We start from the raw sequence: 13,302 nt of genomic DNA, 5'->3' as shown, positions 1-13,302 counted from the left end.
TCTTAATACCTGTCTGTTATACCTGTTATACTGGTTAATGTGGCAGTTTGACTGGTAACCATGGAACCTCTGACCGTGGCAGTTTGACCGGTAACCATGGAACCTCTGACCGTGGCAGTTTGACTGGTAACCATGGAACCTCTGACCGTGGCAGTTTGACTGGTAACCATGGAACCTCTGACCGTGGCAGTTTGACCGGTAACCATGGAACCTCTGACCGTGGCAGTTTGACTGGTAACCATGGAACCTCTCTCTGACCGTGGCAGTTTGACTGGTAACCATGGTACCTCTCTCTGACCGTGGCAGTTTGACTGGTAACCATGGAACCTCTGACCGTGGCAGTTTGACCGGTAACCATGGAACCTCTGACCGTGGCAGTTTGACCGGTAACCATGGAACCTCTGACCGTGGCAGTTTGACTGGTAACCATGGAACCTCTCTCTGACCGTGGCAGTTTGACTGGTAACCATGGAACCTCTGACCGGGGCAGTTTGACTGGTAACCATGGAACCTCTGACCGTGGCAGTTTGACCGGTAACCATGGAACCTCTCTCTGACCGTGGCAGTTTGACTGGTAACCATGGAACCTCTCTCTGACCGTGGCAGTTTGACTGGTAACCATGGAACCTCTGACCGTGGCAGTTTGACCGGTAACCATGGAACCTCTCTCTGACCGTGGCAGTTTGACTGGTAACCATGGAACCTCTGACCGTGGCAGTTTGACTGGTAACCATGGAACCTCTGACCGTGGCAGTTTGACTGGTAACCATGGAACCTCTGACCGTGGCAGTTTGACTGGTAACCATGGAACCTCTGACCGTGGCAGTTTGACTGGTAACCATGGAACCTCTGACCGTGGCAGTTTGACTGGTAACCATGGAACCTCTCTCTGACCGTGGCAGTTTGACTGGTAACCATGGAACCTCTCTCTGACCGTGGCAGTTTGCCCGGTAACCATGGAACCTCTCTCTGACCGTGGCAGTTTGACTGGTAACCATGGAACCTCTGACCGTGGCAGTTTGACCGGTAACCATGGAACCTCTGACCGTGGCAGTTTGACTGGTAACCATGGAACCTCTGACCGTGGCAGTTTGACCGGTAACCATGGAACCTCTGACCGTGGCAGTTTGACTGGTAACCATGGAACCTCTCTCTGACCGTGGCAGTTTGACTGGTAACCATGGTACCTCTCTCTGACCGTGGCAGTTTGACCGGTAACCATGGAACCTCTGACCGTGGCAGTTTGACCGGTAACCACGGAACCTCTGACCGTGGCAGTTTGACCGGTAACCATGGAACCTCTGACCGTGGCAGTTTGACCGGTAACCATGGTACCTCTCTCTGACCGTGGCAGTTTGACTGGTAACCATGGAACCTCTGACCGTGGCAGTTTGACCGGTAACCATGGAACCTCTGACCGTGGCAGTTTGACTGGTAACCATGGAACCTCTGACCGTGGCAGTTTGACTGGTAACCATGGAACCTCTGACCGTGGCAGTTTGACTGGTAACCATGGAACCTCTCTCTGACCGTGGCAGTTTGCCCGGTAACCATGGAACCTCTCTCTGACCGTGGCAGTTTGACTGGTAACCATGGAACCTCTCTCTGACCGTGGCAGTTTGACTGGTAACCATGGAACCTCTGACCGTGGCAGTTTGACCGGTAACCATGGAACCTCTGACCGTGGCAGTTTGACTGGTAACCATGGAACCTCTGACCGTGGCAGTTTGACCGGTAACCATGGAACCTCTGACCGTGGCAGTTTGACTGGTAACCATGGAACCTCTGACCGTGGCAGTTTGACTGGTAACCATGGAACCTCTCTCTGACCGTGGCAGTTTGACCGGTAACCATGGAACCTCTGACCGTGGCAGTTTGACTGGTAACCATGGAACCTCTCTCTGACCGTGGCAGTTTGACCGGTAACCATGGAACCTCTGACCGTGGCAGTTTGACTGGTAACCATGGTACCTCTCTCTGACCGTGGCAGTTTGACCGGTAACCATGGAACCTCTGACCGTGGCAGTTTGACCGGTAACCACGGAACCTCTGACCGTGGCAGTTTGACCGGTAACCATGGAACCTCTGACCGTGGCAGTTTGACCGGTAACCATGGTACCTCTCTCTGACCGTGGCAGTTTGACCGGTAACCATGGAACCTCTGACCGTGGCAGTTTGACCGGTAACCACGGAACCTCTGACCGTGGCAGTTTGACCGGTAACCATGGTACCTCTCTCTGACCGTGGCAGTTTGACCGGTAACCATGGTACCTGCTGTCTATCTATATACTCCTGTCTCCTAGGTGATCAACGAGGGGGAGGAGCCGGAGAACTTCTTCTGGGTGGGGATTGGCTGTCAGAAGGCGTACGATGAGGACGCGGACTACATGAAGTCCGCTAGACTGTTCCGCTGCTCCAATGAGAAGGGATTCTTCGCTGTGTCCGAGAAATGTTCCGACTTCTGTCAGGACGACCTGGCCGACGATGACATCATGCTGCTGGACAACGGCCAAGAGGTGGGACGAGCTGTAAATACACCTGGACACTACACCTGTCTGTCTATATACACCTGGACCCTACACCTGTCTGTCTATATACACCTGGACCCTACACCTGTCTGTCTATATACACCTGGACACTACACCTGTCTGTCTATATACACCTGGACACTACACCTGTCTGTCTATATACACCTGGACCCTACACCTGTCTGTCTATATACACCTGGACACTACACCTGTCTGTCTATATACACCTGGACACTACACCTGTCTATCTATATACACCTGGACACTACACCTGTCTGTCTATATACACCTGGACACTACACCTGTCTATCTATATACACCTGGACACTACACCTGTCTGTCTATATACACCTGGACACTACACCTGTCTGTCTATATACACCTGGACACTACACCTGTCTATCTATATACACCTGGACACTACACCTGTCTGTCTATATACACCTGGACACTACACCCGTCTGTCTATATACACCTGGACACTACACCTGTCTGTCTATATACACCTGGACACTACACCTGTCTGTCTATATACACCTGGACCCTACACCTGTCTGTCTATATACACCTGGACACTACACCCGTCTGTCTATATACACCTGGACACTACACCTGTCTGTCTATATACACCTGGACACTACACCTGTCTGTCTATATACACCTGGACACTACACCTGTCTGTCTATATACACCTGGACACTACACCTGTCTGTCTATATACACCTGGACACTACACCTGTCTATCTATATACACCTGGACACTACACCTGTCTGTCTATATACACCTGGACACTACACCTGTCTGTCTATATACACCTGGACCCTACACCTGTCTATCTATATACACCTGGACCCTACACCTGTCTGTCTATATACACCTGGACACTACACCTGTCTGTCTATATACACCTGGACACTACACCTGTCTATCTATATACACCTGGACACTACACCTGTCTATCTATATACACCTGGACACTACACCTGTCTGTCTATATACACCTGGACCCTACACCTGTCTGTCTATATACACCTGGACCCTACACCTGTCTGTCTATATACACCTGGACCCTACACCTGTCTGTCTATATACACCTGGACCCTACACCTGTCTATCTATATACACCTGGACACTACACCTGTCTATCTATATACACCTGGACCCTACACCTGTCTATCTATATACACCTGTCTATCTATATACACCTGGACACTACACCTGTCTGTCTATATACACCTGGACACTACACCTGTCTATATACACCTGGACACTACACCTGTCTATCTATATACACCTGGACACTACACCTGTCTATCTATATACACCTGGACACTACACCTGTCTATCTATATACACCTGGACACTACACCTGTCTATCTATATACACCTGGACACTACACCTGTCTATCTATATACACCTGGACACTACACCTGTCTGTCTATATACACCTGGACACTACACACACCTGTCTATCTATATACACCTGGACACTACACCTGTCTGTCTATATACACCTGGACCCTACACCTGTCTATCTATATACACCTGGACACTACACCTGTCTGTCTATATACACCTGGACCCTACACCTGTCTATCTATATACACCTGGACACTACACCTGTCTATCTATATACACCTGGACACTACACCTGTCTGTCTATATACACCTGGACACTACACCTGTCTATCTATATACACCTGGACACTACACCTGTCTATCTATATACACCTGGACACTACACCTGTCTATCTATATACACCTGGACACTACACCCGTCTGTCTATATACACCTGGACACTACACCTGTCTATCTATATACACCTGGACACTACACCTGTCTATCTATATACACCTGGACACTACACCCGTCTGTCTATATACACCTGGACACTACACCTGTCTATCTATATACACCTGGACACTACACCTGTCTATCTATATACACCTGGACACTACACCTGTCTGTCTATATACACCTGGACCCTACACCTGTCTATCTATATACACCTGGACACTACACCTGTCTATCTATATACACCTGGACACTACACCTGTCTGTCTATATACACCTGGACACTACACCTGTCTGTCTATATACACCTGGACACTACACACACCTGTCTATCTATATACACCTGTCTATCTATATACACCTGGACACTACACCTGTCTGTCTATATACACCTGGACACTACACACACCTGTCTATCTATATACACCTGTCTATCTATATACACCTGGACACTACACCTGTCTATCTATATACACCTGGACACTACACCTGTCTGTCTATATACACCTGGACACTACACACACCTGTCTATCTATATACACCTGTCTATCTATATACACCTGGACACTACACCTGTCTGTCTATATACACCTGGACACTACACACACCTGTCTATCTATATACACCTGGACACTACACCTGTCTGTCTATATACACCTGGACACTACACCTGTCTATCTATATACACCTGGACACTACACCTGTCTATCTATATACACCTGTCTATCTATATACACCTGGACACTACACCTGTCTATCTATATACACCTGTCTATCTATATACACCTGGACACTACACCTGTCTATCTATCTACACCTGTCTATCTATATACACCTGGACACTACACCTGTCTGTCTATATACACCTGGACCCTACACCTGTCTATCTATATACACCTGTATCTATATACACCTGGACCCTACACCTGTCTATCTATATACACCTGTCTATCTATATACACCTGGACACTACACCTGTCTATCTATATACACCTGTCTATCTATATACACCTGGACACTACACACACCTGTCTATCTATATACACCTGTCTGTCTATATACACCTGGACACTACACCTGTCTGTCTATCTATATACACCTGGACACTACACCTGTCTATCTATATACACCTGGACACTACACCTGTCTATCTATATACACCTGGACACTACACCTGTCTATCTATATACACCTGGACACTACACCTGTCTATCTATATACACCTGGACACTACACCTGTCTATCTATATACACCTGGACACTACACCTGTCTATCTATATACACCTGGACACTACACCTGTCTATCTATATACACCTGGACACTACACCTGTCTGTCTATATACACCTGGACACTACACCTGTCTATCTATATACACCTGGACACTACACCTGTCTATCTATATACACCTGGACCCTACACCTGTCTGTCTATATACACCTGGACATCTATATACACCTGGACACTACACACACCTGTCTATCTATATACACCTGTCTATCTATATACACCTGGACACTACACCTGTCTGTCTATATACACCTGTCTATCTATATACACCTGTATCTATATACACCTGGACACTACACCTGTCTATCTATATACACCTGGACATCTATATACACCTGGACACTACACCTGTCTATCTATATACACCTGTCTATCTATATACACCTGGACACTACACACACCTGTCTATCTATATACACATGTCTATCTATATACACCTGTCTGTCTATATACACCTGGACACTACACCTGTCTGTCTATATACACCTGGACACTACACCTGTCTATCTATATACACCTGGACCCTACACCTGTCTATCTATATACACCTGGACACTACACCTGTCTGTCTATATACACCTGGACACTACACCTGTCTGTCTATATACACCTGGACACTACACCTGTCTATCTATATACACCTGGACACTACACCTGTCTGTCTATATACACCTGGACACTACACCTGTCTATCTATATACACCTGGACCCTACACCTGTCTATCTATATACACCTGGACACTACACCTGTCTATCTATATACACCTGGACCCTACACCTGTCTGTCTATATACACCTGGACACTACACCTGTCTATCTATATACACCTGGACACTACACACACCTGTCTATCTATATACACCTGGACACTACACACACCTGTCTATCTATATACACCTGGACACTACACCTGTCTATCTATATACACCTGGACCCTACACCTGTCTATCTATATACACCTGGACACTACACCTGTCTGTCTATATACACCTGGACACTACACCTGTCTATCTATATACACCTGGACCCTACACCTGTCTGTCTATATACACCTGGACCCTACACCTGTCTATCTATATACACCTGGACCCTACACCTGTCTATCTATATACACCTGGACACTACACCTGTCTATCTATATACACCTGGACACTACACCTGTCTATCTATATACACCTGTCTATCTATATACACCTGGACACTACACCTGTCTGTCTATATACACCTGGACACTACACCTGTCTATCTATATACACCTGGACCCTACACCTGTCTATCTATATACACCTGTCTATCTATATACACCTGGACACTACACCTGTCTATCTATCTACACCTGTCTATCTATATACACCTGGACACTACACCTGTCTATCTATATACACCTGGACACTACACCTGTCTATCTATATACACCTGGACACTACACCTGTAATAGTGTTTTCTCTCTCTGTCTCTGTCAGGTGTACATGTGGGTGGGAACTCAGACCAGTCAGGTAGAAATTAAACTCAGCCTCAAAGCCTGCCAGGTGAGATATGTGACCCTCCCCCGCCCAAACAGTAATGATTTGTTTTCTATAGTTTTACTATATCTTTACTGTGTCTGTCAGTCTATTGTTTTACTATATCTTTACTGTGTCTGCCAGTCTATTGTTTTACTATATCTTTACTGTGTATAGAGTCTGTCAGTCTATAGTTTTACTATATCTTTACTGTGTATAGAGTCTGCCAGTCTATTGTTTTACTGTGTCTGCCAGTCTATTGTTTTACTATATCTTTACTGTGTATAGAGTCTGCCAGTCTATAGTTTTACTATATCTTTACTGTGTCTGTCAGTCTATAGTTTTACTATATCTTTACTGTGTCTAGAGTCTGCCAGTCTATAGTTTTACTATATCTTTACTGTGTATAGAGTCTGCCAGTCTATTGTTTTACTATATCTTTACTGTGTATAGAGTCTGCCAGTCTATAGTTTTACTATATCTTTACTGTGTCTGCCAGTCTATTGTTTTACTATATCTTTACTGTGTATAGAGTCTGCCAGTCTATTGTTTTACTATATCTTTACTGTGTATAGAGTCTGCCAGTCTATTGTTTTACTATATCTTTACTGAGTCTGCCAGTCTATTGTTTTACTATATCTTTACTGTGTATAGAGTCTGCCAGTCTATTGTTTTACTATATCTTTACTGTGTCTGCCAGTCTATTGTTTTACTATATCTTTACTGTGTCTGCCAGTCTATTGTTTTACTATATCTTTACTGTGTATAGAGTCTGCCAGTCTATAGTTTTACTATATCTTTACTGTGTATAGAGTCTGTCAGTCTATAGTTTTACTATATCTTTACTGTGTATAGAGTCTGTCAGTCTATTGTTTTACTATATCTTTACTGTGTATAGAGTCTGCCAGTCTATAGTTTTACTATATCTTTACTGTGTCTGTCAGTCTATTGTTTTACTATATCTTTACTGTGTATAGAGTCTGTCAGTCTATAGTTTTACTATATCTTTACTGTGTATAGAGTCTGCCAGTCTATTGTTTTACTATATCTTTACTGTGTCTGTCAGTCTATTGTTTTACTATATCTTTACTGTGTATAGAGTCTGCCAGTCTATAGTTTTACTATATCTTTACTGTGTCTGCCAGTCTATTGTTTTACTATATCTTTACTGTGTCTGCCAGTCTATAGTTTTACTATATCTTTACTGTGTATAGAGTCTGCCAGTCTATTGTTTTACTATATCTTTACTGTGTCTAGAGTCTGTCAGTCTATAGTTTTACTATATCTTTACTGTGTCTAGAGTCTGTCAGTCTATTGTTTTACTATATCTTTACTGTGTCTGCCAGTCTATTGTTTTACTATATCTTTACTGTGTATAGAGTCTGCCAGTCTATAGTTTTACTATATCTTTACTGTGTCTGTCAGTCTATTGTTTTACTATATCTTTACTGTGTCTAGAGTCTGCCAGTCTATTGTTTTACTATATCTTTACTGTGTATAGAGTCTGTCAGTCTATTGTTTTACTATATCTTTACTGAGTCTGCCAGTCTATTGTTTTACTATATCTTTACTGAGTATAGAGTCTGCCAGTCTATTGTTTTACTATATCTTTACTGTGTATAGAGTCTGCCAGTCTATTGTTTTACTATATCTTTACTGTGTCTGCCAGTCTATAGTTTTACTATATCTTTACTGTGTCTGCCAGTCTATTGTTTTACTATATCTTTACTGCGTATAGAGTCTGCCAGTCTATTGTTTTACTATATCTTTACTGTGTATAGAGTCTGCCAGTCTATAGTTTTACTATATCTTTACTGTGTATAGAGTCTGCCAGTCTATAGTTTTACTATATCTTTACTGTGTATAGAGTCTGCCAGTCTATAGTTTTACTATATCTTTACTGTGTATAGAGTCTGCCAGTCTATTGTTTTACTATATCTTTACTGTGTCTAGAGTCTGCCAGTCTATAGTTTTACTATATCTTTACTGAGTCTGCCAGTCTATTGTTTTACTATATCTTTACTGTGTATAGAGTCTGCCAGTCTATAGTTTTACTATATCTTTACTGTGTCTAGAGTCTGCCAGTCTATTGTTTTACTATATCTTTACTTTGTCTGCCAGTCTATTGTTTTACTATATCTTTACTGTGTCTGTCAGTCTATTGTTTTACTATATCTTTACTGTGTCTGCCAGTCTATTGTTTTACTATATCTTTACTGAGTCTGTCAGTCTATTGTTTTACTATATCTTTACTGTGTATAGAGTCTGCCAGTCTATAGTTTTACTATATCTTTACTGTGTATAGAGTCTGCCAGTCTATTGTTTTACTATATCTTTACTGTGTCTGTCAGTCTATTGTTTTACTATATCTTTACTGTGTCTGTCAGTCTATTGTTTTACTATATCTTTACTGTGTATAGAGTCTGCCAGTCTATAGTTTTACTGTGTCTGCCAGTCTATTGTTTTACTATATCTTTACTGTGTATAGAGTCTGCCAGTCTATTGTTTTACTATATCTTTACTGTGTATAGAGTCTGTCAGTCTATTGTTTTACTATATCTTTACTGTGTATAGAGTCTGCCAGTCTATTGTTTTACTATATCTTTACTGTGTATAGAGTCTGCCAGTCTATTGTTTTACTATATCTTTACTGTGTATAGAGTCTGCCAGTCTATAGTTTTACTGTGTCTGTCAGTCTATTGTTTTACTATATCTTTACTGAGTATAGAGTCTGTCAGTCTATAGTTTTACTATATCTTTACTGTGTCTGCCAGTCTATTGTTTTACTATATCTTTACTGTGTATAGAGTCTGCCAGTCTATTGTTTTACTATATCTTTACTGTGTATAGAGTCTGCCAGTCTATTGTTTTACTATATCTTTACTGTGTCTGCCAGTCTATTGTTTTACTATATCTTTACTGTGTATAGAGTCTGCCAGTCTATAGTTTTACTATATCTTTACTGTGTATAGAGTCTGTCAGTCTATTGTTTTACTATATCTTTACTGAGTCTGTCAGTCTATTGTTTTACTATATCTTTACTGTGTATAGAGTCTGCCAGTCTATTGTTTTACTATATCTTACTGTGTATAGAGTCTGCCAGTCTATTGTTTTACTATATCTTTACTGTGTATAGAGTCTGTCAGTCTATTGTTTTACTATATCTTTACTGTGTCTGTCAGTCTATTGTTTTACTATATCTTTACTGTGTCTGTCAGTCTATTGTTTTACTATATCTTTACTGTGTCTGTCAGTCTATTGTTTTACTATATCTTTACTGTTTATAGAGTCTGTCAGTCTATTGTTTTACTATATCTTTACTGTGTCTGTCAGTCTATTGTTTTACTATATCTTTACTGTGTCTAGAGTCTGTCAGTCTATAGTTTTACTATATCTTTACTGTGTATAGAGTCTGCCAGTCTATAGTTTTACTATATCTTTACTGTGTCTAGAGTCTGCCAGTCTATTGTTTTACTATATCTTTACTGTGTATAGAGTCTGTCTCTCCTCCAGGTGGTAATATAATGGTGGTTCTGTCTCTCCTCCAGATGGTAATATAATGGTGGTTCTGTCTCTCCTCCAGATGGTAATATAATGGTGGTTCTGTCTCTCCTCCAGGTGGTTCTGTCTCTCCTCCAGGTGGTAATATAATGGTGGTTCTGTCTCTCCTCCAGATGGTTCTGTCTCTCCTCCAGATGGTAATATAATGGTAGTTCTGTCTCTCCTCCAGGTGGTAATATAATGGTGGTTCTGTCTCTCCTCCAGGTGGTTCTGTCTCTCCTCCAGATGGTAATATAATGGTGGTTCTGTCTCTCCTCCAGATGGTAATATAATGGTGGTTCTGTCTCTCCTCCAGGTGGTTCTGTCTCTCCTCCAGATGGTAATATAATGGTGGTTCTGTCTCTCCTCCAGATGGTAATATAATGGTGGTTCTGTCTCTCCTCCAGATGGTTCTGTCTCTCCTCCAGATGGTAATATAATGGTAGTTCTGTCTCTCCTCCAGATGGTAATATAATGGTGGTTCTGTCTCTCCTCCAGGTGGTTCTGTCTCTCCTCCAGATGGTAATATAATGGTGGTTCTGTCTCTCCTCCAGATGGTAATATAATGGTGGTTCTGTCTCTCCTCCAGATGGTTCTGTCTCTCCTCCAGATGGTAATATAATGGTGGTTCTGTCTCTCCTCCAGGTGGTTCTGTCTCTCCTCCAGATGGTTCTGTCTCTCCTCCAGGTGGTTCTGTCTCTCCTCCAGATGGTTCTGTCTCTCCTCCAGGTGGTTCTGTCTCTCCTCCAGATGGTAATATAATGGTGGTTCTGTCTCTCCTCCAGGTGGTTCTGTCTCTCCTCCAGGTGGTAATATAATGGTGGTTCTGTCTCTCCTCCAGATGGTAATATAATGGTGGTTCTGTCTCTCCTCCAGGTGGTAATATAATGGTGGTTCTGTCTCTCCTCCAGGTGGTTCTGTCTCTCCTCCAGATGGTAATATAATGGTGGTTCTGTCTCTCCTCCAGGTGGTTCTGTCTCTCCTCCAGATGGTTCTGTCTCTCCTCCAGGTGGTTCTGTCTCTCCTCCAGATGGTAATATAATGGTGGTTCTGTCTCTCCTCCAGGTGGTTCTGTCTCTCCTCCAGATGGTAATATAATGGTGGTTCTGTCTCTCCTCCAGATGGTAATATAATGGTGGTTCTGTCTCTCCTCCAGGTGGTAATATAATGGTGGTTCTGTCTCTCCTCCAGGTGGTAATATAATGGTGGTTCTGTCTCTCCTCCAGGTGGTTCTGTCTCTCCTCCAGATGGTAATATAATGGTGATTCTGTCTCTCCTCCAGGTGGTAATATAATGGTGGTTCTGTCTCTCCTCCAGGTGGTTCTGTCTCTCCTCCAGATGGTAATATAATGGTGGTTCTGTCTCTCCTCCAGGTGTACATCCAGCACATGCGGTCTAAGGAGTCGGAGACGCCCAGGAAGCTGCGTCTGGTCAGGAAGGGGAACGAACCCCACTGCTTCACACGATGCTTCCACGGCTGGGGGGCCTTCAAGACGCCGCCCGCGTAGAAACGCACAGCGTAGAAACGCACAGCGTAGAAACACACAGCGTAGAAACACACAGCATAGACACGTCCGCTCTACATAGATGCAGCTTTATCAGCACACGGTTTACCTGCTGGATGTCTCCCTTCCTGTTCCCCTCCCCCCTCCTTCCTGTTCCCCTCCCTCCTCCTTCCTGTTCCCCTCCTTCCTCCTTCCTGTTCCCCTCCCTCCTCCTTCCTGTTCCCCTCCTTCCTCCTTCCTGTTCCCCTCCCTCCTCCTTCCTGTTCCCCTCCCTCCTCCTTCCTGTTCCCCCGCCTCCCTCCTTCCTGTTCCCCGCCTCCCTCCTCCTTCCTGTTCCCCCCTGTAAGGGTCAGATCTCCGTTCTGACGAGAGAGAGCACACTGTATTTCTGTGTTTCAGTGATCGGTCCTGGCCTTGCCGTAGATATAGTTATACCAGATATAGATGTATATTTACTAGACTGCCATCTTCTACAGTACTGCAGCAGCTCTACGTGCGCACGCCTGGCTGTAATTGTGCGCACGCTCCTGATGTCACTTGCAGACACTATATATTTAATGGTTTTATATGAGAATAAAGTTTAACGAAACGTGTTGTCTGTCTACTAACTGGATCTCAGGTTGACTTTGCTTTTACACTTTTTCAAGGTCATTTACGTTCTGTATCTATTCAACCTTTTTTTTGTGTCGGGGGAAATAAATCTGATTTTTCAGGGGTGTTGCAGCACTCACTCGCCTCCATTGGCTGACGGACACCCGGATACAACTGTGGGAAGCTTTGGACCAGCATCCCTGAGGAACGCTTTCAACACTTTGTAGAGTCCGTGTCCCGAAGAATTGAGGCTGTTCTGAGGGCAGAAGGGGGGGTGGAACTCCCAACAAGGTGTTCCTAATGTTTTGTCCACTCAGTGTAAATGACGTTAGATTTATTTTACCTTCTGATCGCTGGAGACGGGAGACCAGTCGTCACGGCAGCAAACTGAATCATATCAACTTCCCCACAGCTTTGTGGGTATTGTTAGATGTTAGAAAACACCTGCAATAACATCTGTGTGTATACGACCAAATAAAATGTGATTTTGATTTGTTAAAGTCGATGAAAACGCTGTGACTGTTATGCGGAATTGACGTCTAGTCCCAA

General features: G+C 43.5%; 1 protein-coding gene across 1 annotated transcript in view; it reads left to right on the top strand.

Moving 5' to 3' along the window:
- Window positions 1–12,755, top strand: part of LOC106595472 (protein flightless-1 homolog) — a gene marked incomplete at its 5' end in the record, with an annotated part of 41,224 nt that extends 28,469 nt beyond the window's left edge. Inside the window, 3 exon segments of the mRNA XM_045712045.1 lie at window positions 2,304–2,516; window positions 7,079–7,144; window positions 12,031–12,755. Coding sequence (XP_045568001.1) covers window positions 2,304–2,516; window positions 7,079–7,144; window positions 12,031–12,165 — 414 coding nt within the window.
- Between the last annotated feature and the right edge of the window lie 547 nt (window positions 12,756–13,302).

This window comes from Salmo salar, unplaced genomic scaffold, assembly GCF_905237065.1.
Source record: "Salmo salar unplaced genomic scaffold, Ssal_v3.1, whole genome shotgun sequence".
NCBI classification, from domain to species: Eukaryota; Metazoa; Chordata; class Actinopteri; order Salmoniformes; family Salmonidae; genus Salmo; species Salmo salar.
The sequence above is the reverse complement of the archived record's forward strand: the minus strand, read 5'-3'. Positions and strand labels throughout refer to the sequence as shown.